Genomic DNA, 18,859 nt, shown 5'->3' on the forward strand with positions numbered 1-18,859 from the left:
TATTATGTAAATATTAGCTATAGTCATAGGAAATAGAAATAATAGAAGGCAGATTGCTGAGAGAGATTTGGAATATCCTTCTTCAGAGATACTCAGAACATACCTGGTCAGGGCCCTGAGCAACCTGATCCAGCTATGAAACTTGTTCAAGTCTAACCTGATCTGGCTTTCATCAGGAGTTTTAAGCCAGATGACCTGCAAAGGTCTCTTTCAACCTAAATTACTCTATGATTCCATACTTTAGAGTTTTTTGTAGCTTCCATCTCTCCTCCCACTTCTCAAAATGTCAGGATGCCTCTGAAAAACAGAAGAAAACACATCCCCTGCCCCCAAATCACCCCTGTCCATGTTAGTGTGGTAGCGGAGAAAGAATGTTTCTCTTCTGCTGAGCGGAGGAGCAAACAGATACCCCTTTTATTTTTTCTAGCTCACTGATGATTTCATGCATTTTATGTAGCTAGCACAGAAAAGTGAACCATATTTAATAATTCTATAGAAGCTGCAAAGGCATTGGAGAGAAGAGAATTAAAAAAGGCGTCATTGTGCAAACTGATTAACATGAAGTAGATATAAGCAAACCAAAATAAAGAATATCTGGAGAACTGAATTTCAGGAAAAACTGTATTCTAGCACTGCTAAAAAAAAAAAAAATCAAAAGGCAGTTTGCCCCTATGCAGTACATGGAAATGTGCATTAGAATAGACTTCATATTAATATTAAGGTGCTGAGTGTTTTTTATTGTTGGAGCAGGACTGTTACAGACATCTTACCCCATGTCCATCCTCAGGAAAAGTCCCGTTCAGTGCTAAGGAAAAGTAGATGACTTTGCTATTGAATTCATTCAGAAAATAATGTGTAAAAAGAAAGAAGGATGGTTAAATAAATGGTTTCTTCATTTTCAGAAATCTCTGCACCAAGGCCCTCTTCCCCTACTGAACCCCCAGAAGAGGACAGCGTATTGTTTAACAAACTGACTTATTTAGGTTGCATGAAGGTGTCTGCCCCTCGGAATGAACCAGAAGCATTACGTGCAATGGCAGCTATGAAGTCCTCAAGCCAGGCCCCTGCATCTGTGACACTTTATGTTCCAAATATTCCAGAAGGCTCTGTAAGGTAACATATAAATTTATATGTTGTTGTTGTTATTTGCACAGACACACAGAGGTCAAATTCTGACTTCGTTCTCCCATAATGAAATGAAATAGTTGGATTTGCACCTAGAGTTCTTGCTGAAGGCAGTTAATTTTGAGAAATTCCTGTGAAGCAACAAAAAGCACGCTCAAGTTAACATGTTGGTGGTAGTGGTTTTCATACGATGTTAATTAAAGCATATCTTTCTACTTGCTTTTTCATTCAAATGTGGTAACAGATGCCCGTTTGTCTGGGGAGTTCATTCGTGTGAATTGAGATCTCCCTGCAGCTGCGAGGTACCTGCAGGTCTAGGTATCAGTCTGCTGGAACTCAAAGCAGAGAGAAATGTTATCAGACCTTCTGTCTGCGTGTTCAGGTCATTGCTTATGGGTAATGATACAGAACATGGTAGTAATACTACTTCTCATTAAAGTGAAATAGAGTGAAGTACAGTGAAATACTTTGCCTTTTACAGTGGAAGCGGTTCAACCATCACATTCACTTGTTTGTGGTTAACCACTTGAAGCCCTTAAACGCTGAAGGATGATTTGAGCCATTTCAAACTGATGAATCCTGAAAATGAGGCATGAGACTCGAAGTCATCTTTTGGATGTGGGGATCTCTGAGGATCAGTTTCTCTGTATTGAATATCAGCAAGAGCCTGTTTGCTAGTTATAGGGCCAAATATTCCCACGGATCTTGTTGTGTCATTTCTGATATCCTGGAAAGGGAGAGCTGATGTGTGTTTTCTCCCACAGAGAGAGTCCATAATCACCTGCAAGGTAAATAAGTTGAGACAGTAGTGATCCAGCTGGACTTCAGTTAGGTGAGGGAGTTTCACTTTTAGGCACTCTCCCATTCTTGCTGAGGGCTTGAGATGCTAGTCTCTATTTCCAGACATTTTTATGCTAAACCCAAGTCTCCCCTGCGTCTACCTCGTGATGCATATGCTGATCGTCTCTAGATACTACAGAACATTTACTTGTCCCCTGTGAGAAGGTGCTCTTAATTAGTGATGACAGAGTCCAGGGATCTTAATCAGGGTGCACTAATGGTGCATCTGGCAGCAGTCTTGCACCAGAAGTAGAGAGTATCTCAGTATTCAGGATTCTTTCACTCCAGCACTGAGGTTTTTGAAGGACCTGATTAGGTTTCCTCCCTTTCCTATGATATTTTGGTGAGAAATCTGGATTCTCTGTCTAATTTAAATCTTGTCCTTAGTTTCTTGATGAATTAGCCATTTGAACTTTGAAGACATTCATTGTTCTTCTTTTTTCAGCAATTGCCTTTGTGATGACTGTCATCTTGCCCGGAAAGACAGAAGGAGCTTCCTTCAAGCACATACGTTATTTTCCTTTTGCTTTTTGAACCCCGTTTAGGATTTCATTTGAGGTTATGGCAATATTTCATTTGAATTAGGAAATTACACTGCATGTCTTCAGGATGGCAACTGTCATACGTGTTAGGTGTGCTGTATCTATTTACACAGACAACACAGCCATTCAAGAAAGTTGTTTTCTTGCAAATGAAACTGTGCAAATCCTTTGATCTTTAATTGTGTAGGGCACCATTAAGTGAAGGACTGTGCAAGAATCTGCATGGAACTGTAAAGGTGAATTCACCTGTGAGATAATACTCTCTATCAAAGTTCAAGGGACATCAGTGTCGTCTTTGAGGAATGCTTGCTTTCCTGACATCCAGAGAGTTGCCACCTGGGGCATTTGACGTGTCCCACCAACATTACAGTACACTGAAGCCTTCCTGGGGCTCGCTGGATTCTGTTCCAAATAGCTGGGGCTTAGTCACACTTGGTGTGAATGTAGCCAAAAGGCAGAGGTGAACTGCACAGCTGTAACTGTTCTTTGAAATTTGTTGTCTAGATCTATGTAGATGGCATTTAGGTGGGAGGGAGTCGGGTAACTACTCTGCCAGTGTCAGTGAGACAAAGCTGATCTAGTTTGAGTGGTTGAGTACAGATACACCCGCAGCGTGACACAGAGCATGACCCTGTACACAGGCAGTGCCTTGGTAACCCTCAGCATTATGTAGCTGGTGGGGCTTTTTTTCCTTAGTGTAGCAATTACATCTTGATAGAACTATACGCAGATTGTTGTATCTGTGATCTTTTCTTATCACTGGTGCTTCTAGGTTTGTTTTTTAATTGTTAATACAGTTTTCTTGTAGCATGTTTCTTAAAGAAACATAAATACAATTTTTGTTATTTGGGTTGATTGTGTACACTTTTCAGTGCTAGGGTTTTCCAGCATGATTAAGTGTTTTTCAGAATTTGATTAAAGAACAGACAAAAGTGTGTGGCACCTGAGGAGTTTCAAGGGAGTTAATATATTTGATATAGACATGCGGGTCTTTTAAGATTTTGTGAGATTATAAAGATGATTTAGGGAGCCAGGAAATATTTTCATATATCTTTGAGCACAAATCCATTTGAAAAGGTAGATATAATTTTCTGTATTACTTTCTATAACATGGCTTAAAATAGCTTAAAGGATAGGGCAAAATAAATCAATAGTTCAGAAGTTGACTGCAGATTGGATTTTACATCTTTCGTACTTTAAACAAAGTTGTTACGGTTAATACTCACCTTAAGGTGGTAGCAAGCTGTTATTAAGCTATATAGTGCTTTAAATTTTAGGTAAATAATGCTTTCTAAAACAGGGATTCTAATCTTTTTATAATGTTGAATTTTCTTCTTTCTATGGAAATTCTATTTTTCACAGTTGCTGTGGTTTCTACGTTACTACTATTGTTTCTCATGAAAGTTTGCAGAGCAATGTCGTTCAGTGTTACTGTATGATACAGATGGAGGTACTATATTCTTCGTATGGAATATAAAAAAAAATTAGGACAGTGTTGCAACCAAAAATATTCACATCTTAAATTTGGAAAGCCCTGCCTTTCTGTCCCTACTGCCCCTCTCGTATACTTGAATTTAGTAGTAGTTACGCTTTTAGATACTTGATTATCTAACTTAGATACTTGTTTATCTAACTGCAGAAAGATCTTTTAGTTAGGTCTGTTTGTTTTGACTGGCCTTTTTGTGCTGTTCCTTCCCTTGACAGGATAATAGATCAATCAAGCAATGTGGAGATAGCCTCTTTTCCAATCTACAAGGTATTGTTTTGTGTGCGTGGACAAAATGGGAGTTCAGAGAGCGACTGTTTTGCATTTACTGAAAGCAGCTGTGGAACAGAAGAGTTCCAGATTCATGTTTTCTCCTGTGAGATTAAAGAGGCAGTAAGTCTGAAATGTTATATTCTGATGACTTGTCAAAAAGCATGGAAGGGTTTTTTGTAAAAAAGTTATTCCAGATGTGAAAATGGTGTATATTACCTTGAAAGATTAAATTATTTGACACATAGATAATGGATTTTACAGAATGTGCAGTTAGTTATATATGAATATTAATGTAATTAAAAGAAACTAAAAATTTCTTTTAGTATCTCAGATACCAAAATACACTGTAAAGGAAAGATTTAGAAACCTAAGTTTAAGACAAATAATTTTTTTTTTTTTTGGTCCTCATTTGGGTGGGATTCAGACGAACATTGTAGGGTAGACCTTGAGACTTGCATGGGATCATTTTGCATTTACTCAGATTGCCCTAGATATTTAAGGAAGAACTAGATGGTATTTTGAGAGAAAAGGATTTTGTAGAGTGGACAAATAGAGGCTGAAAAAGGAGAAATCTTGATTGTCAACATATGCAAAAAAACAACTGTAAGTTGTATTGTTAAATACACAACTTGAAAAATGCATTATTTGGGTTCTCTGATGATTTGCATTGCCATTTTGTAGTAAGTATTAACTTACTAAGCGTTACATCAGAAGTGAATGTGATTTGAATGAATATAGGAGGTTTTACTGAATTTATCTGGTTATTAAACCTGACCTGAATGCTTTGGGTTATTTTAAAAAAAAGACAGCAAGTGATTTTTTTCCAGCAGAAGAGGCAAGTGATGATAACCTGACCTTCAAAAACTTTCATATACTTGAGACTTTATTTCTGAAGATAATACACTGCAATACTACAAAAAATGTGCATGTATTTATGAAGATAATACTGTTCTCTTGCTTTTCTGCAGGTCAGCAGAATTTTATATAGTTTCTCAACAGCATTCAAACGTTCTTCCAAACAAGCATCTGATCATGTTAAGGACTTTGTTCTTCCTACTCCAGATAGTGATGTGTACACTTTCAGTGTTTCCTTAGAAGTCAAAGAAGATGATGGAAAAGGAAATTTTAGGTAATCTGAATGGAGAGTGAAAAGTAGAAATCTTTTTGAAACAGCATGTATCTACTTGCAGAATGCGCAACTAACTGGTAGTGAAACCGATTTGGCTTTTCCTTAGTTGACTTTTATGAACAGGAAGCTATTGCTCCGCTTTTTATTCACTTGTTTTCTTTGTGTATATTTTCAGTAAAAAGATTAAAAACAAGCATCCATTTTTCAAGTTAACTTTTTTTAAAAAATGCATTTTTTGATAGGGATAGTCAAGGTAGGCCTGTGTAAATGAAAAAGGTAATCGGAAGTGAGTTACAAGCTTTTATCAAACCAGTTTTCCTGAATAAATACACTTTATTGTTCTCTTTTTTTCCTTTTGTTTTGATTTTTTTTTAAGCTACAAATTCCAAATTTACTAACAGTTTAGAAAACTGTAAACTTCTCTAAGCATTAGAGAGGGCAGAGAAACAAAATCTTCTTACTTGAAAGATAGCCTTTACTTAACTGTTAATTACCACATTTTTGGAGTGGAAGAAAGAGTTAATAAGAAGAGTTAATTCTGTGAAAGTGTTGTTTTTATTTTTTTACTTCATATCCAGCATATCTTTTATTTTCTATCATTTCAAAGTCAGTATTATAAACTGGAGGAGATAACTTTGTGAATGCAAAGATTTAAAAAAGAAACAAACAAAAAAAACCCAAGAAAGCTTACACTTTGGATATGTGGGTCAGATAAATCCTTCATACATTTAGGGTTCTAAGTATGAGCTTGTAATCATTTTTCTTCAGTGCCAGCTTATTAACTTGATATGAATAAAGGATGAGAAGGGCTCTAAAATGAGCTGAGGCATATAGAGTTTAAGCAGGTTACTGCTGTCTCTTTTGTATTTAACAGGTAATCATCTATACCTTGTTAAGGAAAGTTGTTTGTTTATTCTTTTAGCCCTGTGCCAAAGGATAGAGAGAAATTTTATTTCAAACTTAAACAGGGAATTGAGAAGAAAGTGGTGATTACGGTCCAGCAACTCTCAAACAAAGAACTGGCCATTGAGAGGTAAGATTGATATAAAAATAATGTAGGTTAAGTTTTGGAGAGAACAGTATTTAATGTACTTTTTCCCAGCTTTGCAAGATATGTGACAGAAAGGAACGTAGAGAGCAAGCCTGAAAAAAACAGTTTGCTGGAAAAAAGTGATTGCTTGAATCAAGAAGTATTTGCAGCTTGGCTCTCAAAATCAACAAAAAGAAAATATTTGCTCCCTCTGACCCAAAGCATATTGCTTGTAAAAGCTGTGTTGGATTCTAGGTCAGTGTGTGGGCTGCTTTTTGCTAGAGAGATTGATTAGCAATCGAATTCAGATTTACCAAGGATGTCAGCAGGAGGTTCTCATAGATATACCTTTTATCTACCAAGAATCTGGAGATTAATATGTCCTGCACAGAGTTGGGAGAATTTGTTCATCTTCAAGTTTGGACCCTGTGTTTTTTTTCTTTCTGTAAGGCTTATTTACAAAAAAAAACGTATTTAGAACTTTGGTATGGAAGAAATTTCTGACTTCATTTCTGAGTATTCACATTTCAGAAAGTGTCATACAGAATTGCAGTTGTGCATTATGAAGTAGTTGGATCACTTCCACTTTTTTTAGAAGCCATATGATTCTGCCCTTGGCATAGCCGTCACTGAATCATGCCTTAGTACTGTTTTTCAGATGTTCAGAACGAAGTAGCTGGTAACATCAACAAACACTTCTGACTGTCACAGAAGTGTTCAGTTGTGGTTTGTGTTTCAGAGCATCTTTCATAAATGGGGCTGGGTTTGTTGCACTTCTCCAGAGAGTGTCCCCTTAGGTGCCTTTTGTATTCTTTTGACGAAGCGACTTACATATGCGTTTTACTCTCCTCATTATGAGACTACTTGAGAAAGGTACAGTACCAAGCTGCTGCTTGGGCTTGGGTAGCTATGTTGTTTGGAGCCAGTGAAACTTCCCTATTTTTTTTTCCTAAGTGCAGCTCCTAATTGCTTTGCCTGTTCTGACATGGTCTAAGTAATAGTGTTGTGTAATTTGACCTACCATTGTTAGTTCTGGTATCCTGGATGCGAGCTGTGTGATGTCCCTGGAAGAAGCTGTTCTGCAGAAATTCAGAACGTCCTGCATCAAAGCAGGAAGGATGTCTCTTCTTCCTAGTAGCTACAACAATGTGTAAAGGGGTAGGGGAATTTCAGGCTGGTTGCTTGTGCTTATACAGTTCTTTCTGATCCTAGTCCATGTTTGTTTATAAAGACTTACTGTAATTCCATTACAAGCTACTGTATTAATTTTTGAGGGCTCTTTCTCAGAGCCTCATTGATCCTGAAAGGGAAGCTGCAATTCGTGCATTTGATGTACTGTGGGCTTCCAAAATTCCTGAGCAGAGCAAAGTTGCTCAGCGTCATGCTTGGATTGCTTGGAGCCTTAGAGGATAGCCCCTATTCCCCTGATGTTATCCAGATGGGTCCCTAGCTGTGGAAGAATGTGCCGCAAAATAACCAAATTAGCTATGTTAGACCTTGGAGAATATTTATCTGGAGAATATTTATCTATTAGATCAATGTACTGGAATAGTTCAAATTTGGATTCAGCCTGCTGGTTAGAAAAAGCCGTCTTTTGGTCAAGTCTTCAAGACCAGTAGGATTGTCCTGTGATTTTTTTATAATATGATTCTAGTGTTTAAATGATGGTGTGATGGTGAAGAATTCAGGACTGGTTAGTGAACTATTTTTGTTTGTTTGTTTGTTTCCTGGAAATTAAATGAGGGGGAATCCTGCTGGACAGAATAATATGTGCACAAGAAGCAGACCACGTGCTTGAAGAGTAGCAGTTAATGTGTTCATTAATAATAGACCCTTTGTTACCGCAGTAGAGGTAGTTATCGTATTAGTTTAAAATAGAAAATTCCCTCTCAATAGCCGAATTTAAAAAATAGGAAACACCACCAGGTGGCAATATTATCAAAAGAATAACAATACAAGGTTTCAGTTTTAGTGAACAGAGAACTCAAGATAACAGGAGAATCAAAAATCCAAACTAAGATTTATCTCTTCACTTGCTTTCAAGCTCTGCTTTCAAAAATGAAACTAAAATTTCAGATAAGTAATATAAATACAGCAAAATGTAATTTATCAAAATGATTTTGATTTGTAAAATTGTTTTTGCTGTTCACTGACTTTAAAAAAATCCTATATTCAATCTGTTTTTAGTTAAAAATAATTTTGGCTTGATTATTCACTCCATGAATGATAAGCTCTGTGTGTGTTAAGTATTTCTGAATAATGTTAAATTATATAACAAAACTCAGTGTTGATTGTTATACAGCATTTTTCCTGTGGGGTACCTGGACAAGTGTGAAAGCCTGTTTTTGTCCATAAATGAAACTGCCTTCATTAGAAATTAGCTTTTATCTTAATGTTATTTAGAGCGATTCAATTTGGATGTTATTTTTATCACTGCAAGCGGTGTTGATTCAAGTTACTTAATTGACAGGACATGCACAGGCTTGTAAGTTAGTGTATGTCCTTACACGGCATAATATTATAATTATAAAAAACGGAATGAAATATCCATTTAGGTTACATCAGGTAGCCATTTTCTAAGCTATTTAATGCATCTTCAAAAGTAATTCTGAGTGAAGTTCTAATGAAAAAATTTTCTAGAGAAACTTTGAAGGGATTTGGTCTTCAGTCTAAAGAGCTGCAGAATCTTTATTGATGATCTGAGAAAAGTAAACCTGGTATCGCTTGAAAAACTTGTGAGCACCTCCCCTACCCCGTGTTCAGGTAGGGACTATGGCAGGGATAGGCTGAGAGAGAAAGTTACCCCCAGCTGAGTTACTGCGGCCCTTCTTACCTTGTGGTCTGTTTGACCTGGGGCTTGTCTGTTTTTATCTGGGTAAAAGCAGGTAAAGAAACAATTTTTTTTCGTTGTCTCCTGGGCTTGAGTCATGTTTGGCCTGGTATAGGTTCAGCCCTGCACTGCGGGTTTTGAAGTCTCTGCTGTGTGTGGAGTTTAAGGAAGAAAATTCTGGCAGGCCAGAGTAACGAAGGCTGGGTAAATTTTTTGCCTTCTCCTAATGTTGATAAAAATAAAATCTGTAAATGTCTCGGCTATAAAATACCCATTCACAGCTTAGCAGTGCTTCTTGTGATGGTATATCAAATTGTTGAATGACTAATGCCCAGTTCTTGGAATGAAAACCATGACGGTGTGCTCCCACACATGAAGTTGTCTAAGGACCAGCTTTGCAGCAGCAAATACTGGGTGGGCAGACTTTGAAATATGGGGAGAGAGAGCTGACATCTTTGCTTCTGCACAGACCGCGTCTGCTCCCTTTTAACTCAGTGCATTTTTGGATTGGGCTAAGGATTTGGTATTCTTCTCTGTTCCCTTAATAAGAGTTCAAAGTACAGCCCTGCATTCATGTGCTGTAATAAAAACAGTGCCTAGCTGTGGGTTTGTATGAATGTTTATATTCAGGATCGGTAAAGGTACAGTGTGCTGTTCAATCTGTAGTGTCTGTGCATATGTGAACCTGTATGTTTGAGTCATTTGGGAAAGTAGTGTGTAATAGGACAGGTCTGCAGAATATTTTTGGTTGCTCGATCAATGTATATTCTAACAAAGATTTAGTAAAGCCTTTCATCTGTGAATAAAGCATAGATCACATCTCTAGGATAGGGAATCTTTGTGGAATGCTGTGATTTAGAGGAGTTAACAGTGGGAGTTAACAGAGGATAATACTATTCACACAGAGTTATACCAACTTAGGTAGGTATACCTGAGGTTAAAGTCGAGACTGGTTGAGGTCTAGTACTTACAACTGATGTATAGAATATTGGCTGGTTGGTCAGAATTACTGGAAACTCTTAAAGATTACGTGAACTTAATACCACTGGCCTGATCCATGTGTAACATTTGTATTTATATAAATGGAAACACATATTAGTGAAGGACAATTCCAATTTGCTTTTTTACCGGTTTAGATATTAACTTGTTGCATTTAAATAGAGTAATGCACCTACGGTGCACTTGGTAGCCAGCTCTAAGAGCAGACAAGCCAGCACATAAGAAATGGAAAGACTGAGGCCCACAGTCCAAGCAGATCATTCTGAATCCTGGGTGTGTGTTGGGGGTTGGCATTCTTCTGAAGGTAACATTTGTGGCTGTTTTTACTCTTCAGATTAGGGGCCGAACATGTTAACAACTGGTTGTATGATATCCAAGTCCTTTGCAACCCAGGGTGAATTTGTTTCAACTCATTTTGCTCTTTTGAACTTAGTGAGAATAGAAGCCCTAACTCTTCCAGTAGCAAGGTGCTGCCAGTCACTGTAAGTACCTATTTTGCGAGAGGCAGGGGTTACCTGTTTGTGATTCCTGATTCTTGGAAGCCTACTGCTCAAAGATTTCGGCTGGCATACGCCAGAACTTGTGTGCATCTGAGATGAGCACAGCAAGAGCCGGGATCCTGTGAGCTGTTGTCTTTCAAAAGCACAGATAATTTTACCTGCCGCTGAACCTTGGCCTTGTAGTTTTCTTTAGCAGATATACCCGAAGTTGGTCAGCTCTCTACTATTATTAATTATAGCCCATTCAGAGCTATTTCTACCTCAGGAACAAAAAATGGTACAGTCAATTTGCTGTAATGTTCTGCCAGATCTAATTAGCCTTACGGAGATGCTTGTTCTTGTGGTTGAGTACAAGCCCTAGCATCCTGGCTACCTTGGTGGTTTTACATGCTGCTGCATTATGCTGTATAGATAAATCTCAGTTGTTGTCTACTCGTTTTATTTACCACTTTGCTTTTTAAGTCTCTATAGTATTGAGAGACTGTAAAGATCATCTGTTGTGGGGAAAGAAAAGTACACTTCTGGATGTAAATTACTATTTACCTTAATTATAACGAGGGGGAAAAAGCAAATCATATGCCCAAATGTAATAGGGACAAACTTACAATGTAGTGTAGTAATTGCTTACATTAAGACTGTCTTCTACAATTAATATAGCGTTTCTCAAATAATAGTTGTTATTACATCTGTGTCCATGATACGCTGTGCCTGCCTGAAAACTGTGAAACTGCTGTGTCTTCATTGCTGTCCTGTGAACATTCGAATAATGTCTTACCATCTGTATTTGCTGAGAAATACAAATTTTCATATGGATAACTGGGTTGCCCAGATGATAGAACTGGTTTCCTTCACGCTTAGGGAAGGTGGGAATGGGGTCTCTTATCGTTGGCTCGGTGCTGCTAATGGGAGGGTGTAAAGAAGGTGGAGCTGGTCTCTTCTTGGACATGCAGAGTGATAGGATTAGAGTCAATTTTGTCCCTGCGAGGGGAGTTGAGCATTGGAACAAGTTGCTCAGAAAGGTTGCTCTCGGAGATGCTCATGACTTGACATGCCATGCACACATGACCTGAGGCCCTGAACAGTGTGACTCAAGTTGGTGGTCCTCTGAGTGGAGGGTTGGGCCAGATCACCTACAGAAATCCCTCCCGGTTTGGGGTGTTCTGTGGGTCAGTGATGAACAGTGCTACCTCTGGTTATTAGAGACTTGAGCTGTAGGGAGGGAAAATTCTCTCAGCAGCAAACACCCTGATATATGGCCCTGAGTTTTTTATAACATTTTGAGATAAAATTATTTCAAGTTCTTTCTCATTTGAGATCTAATGTTTTAAAAAGTCTGCGAACAATGGCTTACAACTTATGTTATAAATACGTATTTCCATTCAGTATTTTTTATTCATACTGGAGTGTGCTCACAGGAGAGAAAGATAAAGGTGGTTTGCAGAAACTTCAAAAGTGGATTTGTACCTTCAGTCTTCGGAGAGACTGAAAGTCTTGCTTAAGAATGTTTTGGCCTTTTTTATTTTTCTTTTACTCTTATAAGTATCAAGAAAATTTTCTTGCTACGTGACTAGAATTTGAGAGCCTAGCTTGGTTACCACCTCTGTGGCAAACTAATCTCATAGTGTTATTAAATGGGCATAAAGCTTCCTTTGTCTCTCCTGTTGAGGTTGCGAGCTGTTCGAGGCAGAAGCTGTGGTATACTGTTTTATATATGAACATTTTAAATGGTGGGGAATACTAGGGATTCCTATTGGAATGTCTAATTTGGAATTTAAATATATTTTTTACTATTTTGCATTCCTTAATAGAATGAGAGCAATAAAGCAATATAAAGGGCTATAATTTCCATTACATGATCAGTAAGTATAAACAAACATGCAGGCTGAGATAACTACTGATTGTCAAAATGCTGTTAAAACCTAAGCAGAAAGCATGCCCTGTGTCTGAAGAGAAGAAGAGTGATCTTGGTCTTGTGGAAAGGGTGTAAGGAAGATGCATTGCCTGCTTATTGTGGCTTATTGGATCACTTCTTGGTGTATGCTGAAAATAAGGGAGGTGGTATAGAATCTGTCTGGGCAAAATTAAGCCTGACAGTTTATACTGGATTAGCACTCTGCGTCATGGGGCAGTGGCATTTTTGATGTGGTTCTAGGCATGCTAAACCTAGGTTTACTGTCTCACGCGTCCACAGTGCAACTTACTCAGTTATGAAGATCCTTGAGTCAATGAAATACAGATATATGTACAGTACTTCCTTGTCAATCTTAAATTCACTTTTTAATCTTTTGACTTTTTTCTTTCTTTTTTAACAGATGGTATTTTTAAGGACTACTGACATTATGGGGGATACAATGTATGAAAATTGTAACCTTTCATATAATTGTATAAAAACAATTTTTAAAAATAGACTAACGAGAGACTGAATTTCTTCTTGCCAGTTTCTCACACTAATGTGAAAGAGTTGATATTTTTAAACTCTATTTTAAATAATCTTTAAGAATATTTGATTGCTCACAGCTGAGATTTGTCGTCATTATTCTGGAGAATAATTTCATTGTCATTTCTATAATACTTATATTGAGGTTTCTTGATTGTGTATGATAGAACACTAAGAAAAATTTAGGAAACGTTTTCTCTAAAAGCGGTAGGAAGTTGTGCTATTATGTTAAAGAAATTTTTTTTTATTTTGAAAAGCTAATATCTTTATTTATTTATTTATTTATTTTATAAAAAACTTCACAGATGCTTTGGGATGCTACTAAGCCCTGGACGAAATGTGAAGAACAGTGACATGTATTTACTGGACATGGTAATACTGAGTTCTCATAATCCATTTAGTAAGATAGATATGATGGAGAACTCTTATCTTTTTTGTTTTTAAATGTTATGTTTTAGTCTATTTCTTTGTTCATGTTAATGTTTCTAGCTATCATTATTTAGCTATTTTGTCAGATGTAGGATATGCAAATACTGGTATATTTGTATGTATACAGTAGGTTATTTTGATCTGTTTTTATTTGTTGACATGACTTCTGATTTTCCAGTTTTATTATTTGATTACAGAATACGAATAAATTATAATGAGTTATGGAGGGCAGTTAATTGGCTTCTGCAATAGGAATAAATAGGAATAAATACTTTTTATTGTATATGCTACCTATTCAAATCCATGTCTTTAAGTCTGTACATTTAGCTGCTGGATGTTTTAGCTGATTAGTTCATTTCTCGGCTATAGCATATACCTTTAAATATGCATTTTCCTTTCACATCCTCCTCCTCATTTCAATTTGGAGCACTCGATCACTAATATTTAAATATATTATAAATTGGATTGTAGAGTAGGAACATCAGCCTCTTTTTATCTGTGAAGAGGCTGCCATACAGGCCTGTTGGATCCATAGGAACTCTCCCAGAAAAGTCCAGGAAATGTATACTTGGCTTATACTAGTAATAGTCCATATATGTAAGTTACATACTCTAATTGTTCCTGGCAAGTCTGTAAGAAAGATTTGTAGAAATAAGAGATGTATAGCATAACATTATTTTAATCAAATCTAGACACATTGATGTTACTAACATTACCATATGTGGCTCTTTTGACTTTGCATATTATCCTGAAATCTGGCTCTTAAATCGTAGGTTCCTACTGACTTAGGAACTGGTATTCCAGTCCATAAGAGTACCTACAGATGTAGCTCTATGCATGAGCAACTAGGGGAAAAAAAAACTGGCAGATGTATAATTTCAGAGTAAAAAAACCAATCAGCCTGATCTTTGGGTTGGAGTTAAGGTTTTATTCTGTTAAGGTTTTATCCTGGATCCTTTCTATTTATACTCCATGGCTCGTTTAATTTCATCAGGCGAGTCTCTTATAACTGATCCTCTCTGCTAACAACCATCTCAGATGCTCATAAAGTAAAAAACAGAATGGCTGATGTCCCCCAAAGACCTCCATTATAATAAGCATTGAAAGAAAGCATGTTAATGCTATCTTGTCTTCAGCTCCTTACGTAGTGTAGCCCTTTTCTTTTTCTTTCCTTCCCCTATATCCTTTCTCAGTCCATTAGATGATGTTTTCTGTTCAGGTTGTGTTCTCTGTAGAGTAAACACAATCTTACTTTGAAGTTCTTAGCCTCCCAGCACTCAATGTTTTTGGTCTCTAAGCATGACTAATAAAATCCAAAATGTTTTTATTTTTAGGAATCCATGGGAAAGAGTTCTGATGGGAAGGCTTATGTAATTACTGGAATGTGGAATCCTAACGTGCCAACATTCGTAGTACTTAATGAAGAAACTCCTAAAGGTAACTTAATCTAATTTGTAAATTTGTTTTACCTGGCATAGATCTGATGTATGTACGTTCTCCTGGGGATCATGGTGTCTATGTGTGAGTACGTATATCATGATGTCCCAAGAGTCTGTGGCTAGGCAGCACTTCTCTATATAAACATATGCAATGTAAAACTGTGAATAGTTGTTCATTGAGCTGTGTGTTGCTGATTTGGTGCTGGTAGATAGTGTTTGGGGTTTACACGTGTGCTCCTCGGTTACCAAAATTTTTGGTTCTAAGCATGCAGAAAGTGTTTTCCACTTTTTATACTCAGCAAAGCAGCATAAATCCTAGGCGTTGCTGTTCTTTCTGTCAGCTTTGAGGTGAGTTGTTTACAAATAGCACTCCATCCCCTTTAATTTGGGGCAGATGGAAGTGATGCGTTGAAGTATATAGTAGTGATGTAAGGTTGGGATGCAAAGCTGGAGTTGGTTTCCTGTCCCAAGGCAGAGGCTACTTAAAGGCATATCCAAGTATGTGTAGTCACTGTCGCTGTTTTTGTTGCTGGATTTTCAAATCTCTTAATTTCTTGTAGCATGTAGGCAAAATTCTCGCTGTGCAGCCTGACCCAGTTTACAATTAAGGATATGGTTTTGTGTTTTTGTGTGTATATTTTTCTTTAAATGCCCATTTGCCTCTTTGGTCTGGTCAGACAAGAGAGCTTGGGGATCCCTCATGTCTTTTTCCAAATGTTTATTTTAAAAAGCTGTGCTTCCTGCAAGAAAGGTATCAATTGTGTCACAAAATGATGGTTACTGCTTCTCTCACTGGTGAGTGCTTCTGGAAGCAGTGATCCTTTTCTTGCACTGTAAACTTGCAAGATACTCTTGGACTATTCGAGTGGGATCTTCTGGTCGGTTGATCCTGCATTCTGCACTACTTGAAAAAGTTTGAGTTATGCCTCAGTGTCAGAAGGATGAAGCTATTATAGGTTAGGATTACTGATCCATGCTTTACTTTAAAAATAGCATTAGGTACTGCTCTGATGAGGACGGTCTGACCCAGAGTGTGGGAGTGGGAGGGTTAGAGTTTTGAGTCCTTGTAACTGACAGAGTATGGACATGAACATTAAACATGGTCCAAAGTGTTTCTTAGTATTTTGAGAGGATTTAGGACAGGCAATGATGTGGGAGATCCTTGGTGCTGATGTGTTACACATATCTATTTCCTCAAATGTAAGGTTTATACCTTGAAATGTAACCTTATCCTGTGTAATTTCCTTTTGTGTGATAAGAATCATTTCTCTTAATGCCGTTTTATGTATGTGACATTTTGCTTCTGTTCCTACAGATTCTCTTTGAGTTATCAGAGTTGGTTGGTATATTGGTTAATGCATACTCTTATCTATGCAGGCACACAGGATATAGAACTCAGACAAGTAAAATGAGTGCAAGAGAATCAGTTTAATAGGTTTCAGTTTCAACAAAAGTTTATTTCTATCATTTCTGTTTATCATTTTGAGAAATTTGTTCTTTGACTACTTTTTCTGTACATGACTTATTTTTGTGTTTTAGATAAACGTGTATTCATGACTGTTGCAGTGGATATGGTTGTTACTGAAGTGGTAGAGCCAGTCCGGTTTTTGCTGGAGACTCTTGTGCGTGTGTATCCTGCTAACGAACGTTTCTGGTATTTCAGCAGAAAAACCTTCACAGAAACGTTTTACATGAAGCTAAAACAGGTATTGTGGGTTGTTTTGTTTGCTTTTTTTATTTTTATTTTTTTAATTGTTGATGGGAGTGCTAGGTTTGTCTGCCTTCATCTGGCTCCATAAAAGTTAACACGAACCCTGAGCATCAGTTCCCCCCACCCAAATTATCTCTGTAATGTTTCAGTACATAGTGTTTAAGTAGCGTATATAGAACATTCACTACCTCTGTAAACTGTGAATTAGAATGAGTTGCAACCGTTTGTCTCTCTAAGCCAATTTTGTCTGTATGTGCTGATTGAAGACTTTATGATTTCATGCAATCTAACTTGTCTGCAGACATCTAAAACAAGACCATTTGACTGGTAAAATCAGAAAATGGCTCTTTCATTGCTCACTGTAAAACCAGTTTATATCTAACAAAAGGAAATCCTGGCTACTGACCTTCAAAGTCATAGAAATTTGAGATTAGGTGGCTGGAAGGATGTAAGCAATTAAAGGCAAAGAAGCCTTTTGCAATTGTTTAAGAGTCAGGCTATCACTATTGTTGTTTCAAAGTATCTGAGAAGGTAGATTTCTTCAAAAAGAGAAATTTGGAAGAGATACTTTATCTGAAAAAGTAAGTTCTGATGCATGGATAAATTCGCCACATTTTCATGCTGGTGGTTGCTGATGGTTAATTGTTGCCCTGCTTTATTTAATCTGTTTTCCTTTACTGCCCCAGGCCTTTGTGACAGGTGATGGTAACGGAATTACTGTTGCAATTATTTACTAAATTAGCACTGTTTGTGTAATTTCAAGTCAGTAATCATAACCTTATGAAATATTCTAATACCAGTAAAGACATAAGTATTTTTAGCAAATTATTTCCCCTGAGATATTCCAGATTATCAGTCCCTTAGAGTTTAACTCAGAAGTTGAGTTATACAATTAATGCTTGATTCTGCACAGGGGAGGTGCAGTTAAGATGAAGTTTAATGCATAGTGGTGTATTCTCTCTCTGTTAGCTTCCCCAGTCCTGTGCTTGTATGATTAACATGCATTTATTTCTTCCTCAAGCCCTGGGAGATAATATATCCATCTCATTTGGTAATGTTTATTGAATAGTTATCTACTGAATGGAATGCTAAAGACTCTTTTGGTTTTGGGTGAGGTATGTAAAGTATGTGTGTCTTCCCATTCTCATTCTGGAATGATGTACAGTTGCACCTTCATGCAATAAGAGTTGACCTACTTTCTGCAAAGACTTATCTTGTGGTATTGGTTCAAAAAATGAACAGTAGAGGCTGACTTTGGAATACAGTGAGCTATCCTCTTGTCTAATGAAGCCAAAGAAGAGTGATTTAATTTTAGTGAGCCTAAAGTAAATATTTTAATTGTCATCTTCCTTTGGGCTACATTAATGGCTCTGGAAAAAAGCAAACTATATTCATGATACCTGGCAGAAGTGCAGTTATGTTTAATGTTTAAGTGAGTAAATAAATCCCATGCAGTGTTGTTTCTGTAGTTCTTCTAGAGATTAACATAGTAACTTGGAATTTGAGAAAATCTGAGAAAACCAACCGTTCTCATATGCAGGTGTAGAGAATAGCTACATTTGTAAATTTAAAGTGTATTTGAACAGATTACATTCTCAGCTGTTGGATGCTTACATCAATGAAACTTTCCAATAAATTACTTGCAACTATGCCCTTTTTAATTTTGAATAATATGGATACTTTCTTATTTCTTTTTCATCCTTTATAATGTAACGACTGACACGCACCTCACCTCCCCAAAGAAATGCATGCAAGCGCTTCTTCCTGCTGTAAAATTGCAAGGAACTTTTCTGCAGATTTTTAGGAAAGGAACACTTAATCATTGTAATTTTTCTACGAAATTAGGCCCTGATTATGGACAGGAGGATGTCTCTTTAGGTCTCTCTGTAGACATGTAACAGGTCTTTATTCAGCCAATTATCAGTTGGAGGATTAGTACTGCAGTAGATGTTCTGCGGATAGCTCTGAAAGAGGCTGTGTCTCCGGACACTCTTACTCCTTGGACAGTAACTTTGCAGATGATGTTGGGATCAGCCACTTAAGAACTTCCTGAGAAAGCAGTTGAGTTAAGTGGCTTCTAAGGACCTGA

The 18,859-nt window shown here is 37.1% G+C and overlaps 1 protein-coding gene across 9 annotated transcripts in view; it reads left to right on the forward strand.

Annotated features, from left to right (window-relative positions):
- The window catches only part of RABGAP1L (RAB GTPase activating protein 1 like), a 263,348-nt gene that overhangs the window by 42,958 nt on the left and 201,531 nt on the right, over nt 1-18,859 (forward strand). For all 9 annotated transcript variants that reach the window (XM_064515591.1, XM_064515588.1, XM_064515592.1 and 6 more), the window contains 7 exons: nt 903-1,113; nt 4,212-4,386; nt 5,235-5,395; nt 6,318-6,428; nt 13,497-13,563; nt 14,955-15,057; nt 16,599-16,765. In XM_064515591.1, the coding sequence (XP_064371661.1) occupies nt 903-1,113; nt 4,212-4,386; nt 5,235-5,395; nt 6,318-6,428; nt 13,497-13,563; nt 14,955-15,057; nt 16,599-16,765 (995 nt within the window). The remainder of the gene's footprint in view (nt 1-902; nt 1,114-4,211; nt 4,387-5,234; nt 5,396-6,317; nt 6,429-13,496; nt 13,564-14,954; nt 15,058-16,598; nt 16,766-18,859) is intronic.

The sequence above is a fragment of the Dromaius novaehollandiae genome, chromosome 8 (assembly GCF_036370855.1).
Source record: "Dromaius novaehollandiae isolate bDroNov1 chromosome 8, bDroNov1.hap1, whole genome shotgun sequence".
Taxonomy (NCBI): Eukaryota; Metazoa; Chordata; class Aves; order Casuariiformes; family Dromaiidae; genus Dromaius; species Dromaius novaehollandiae.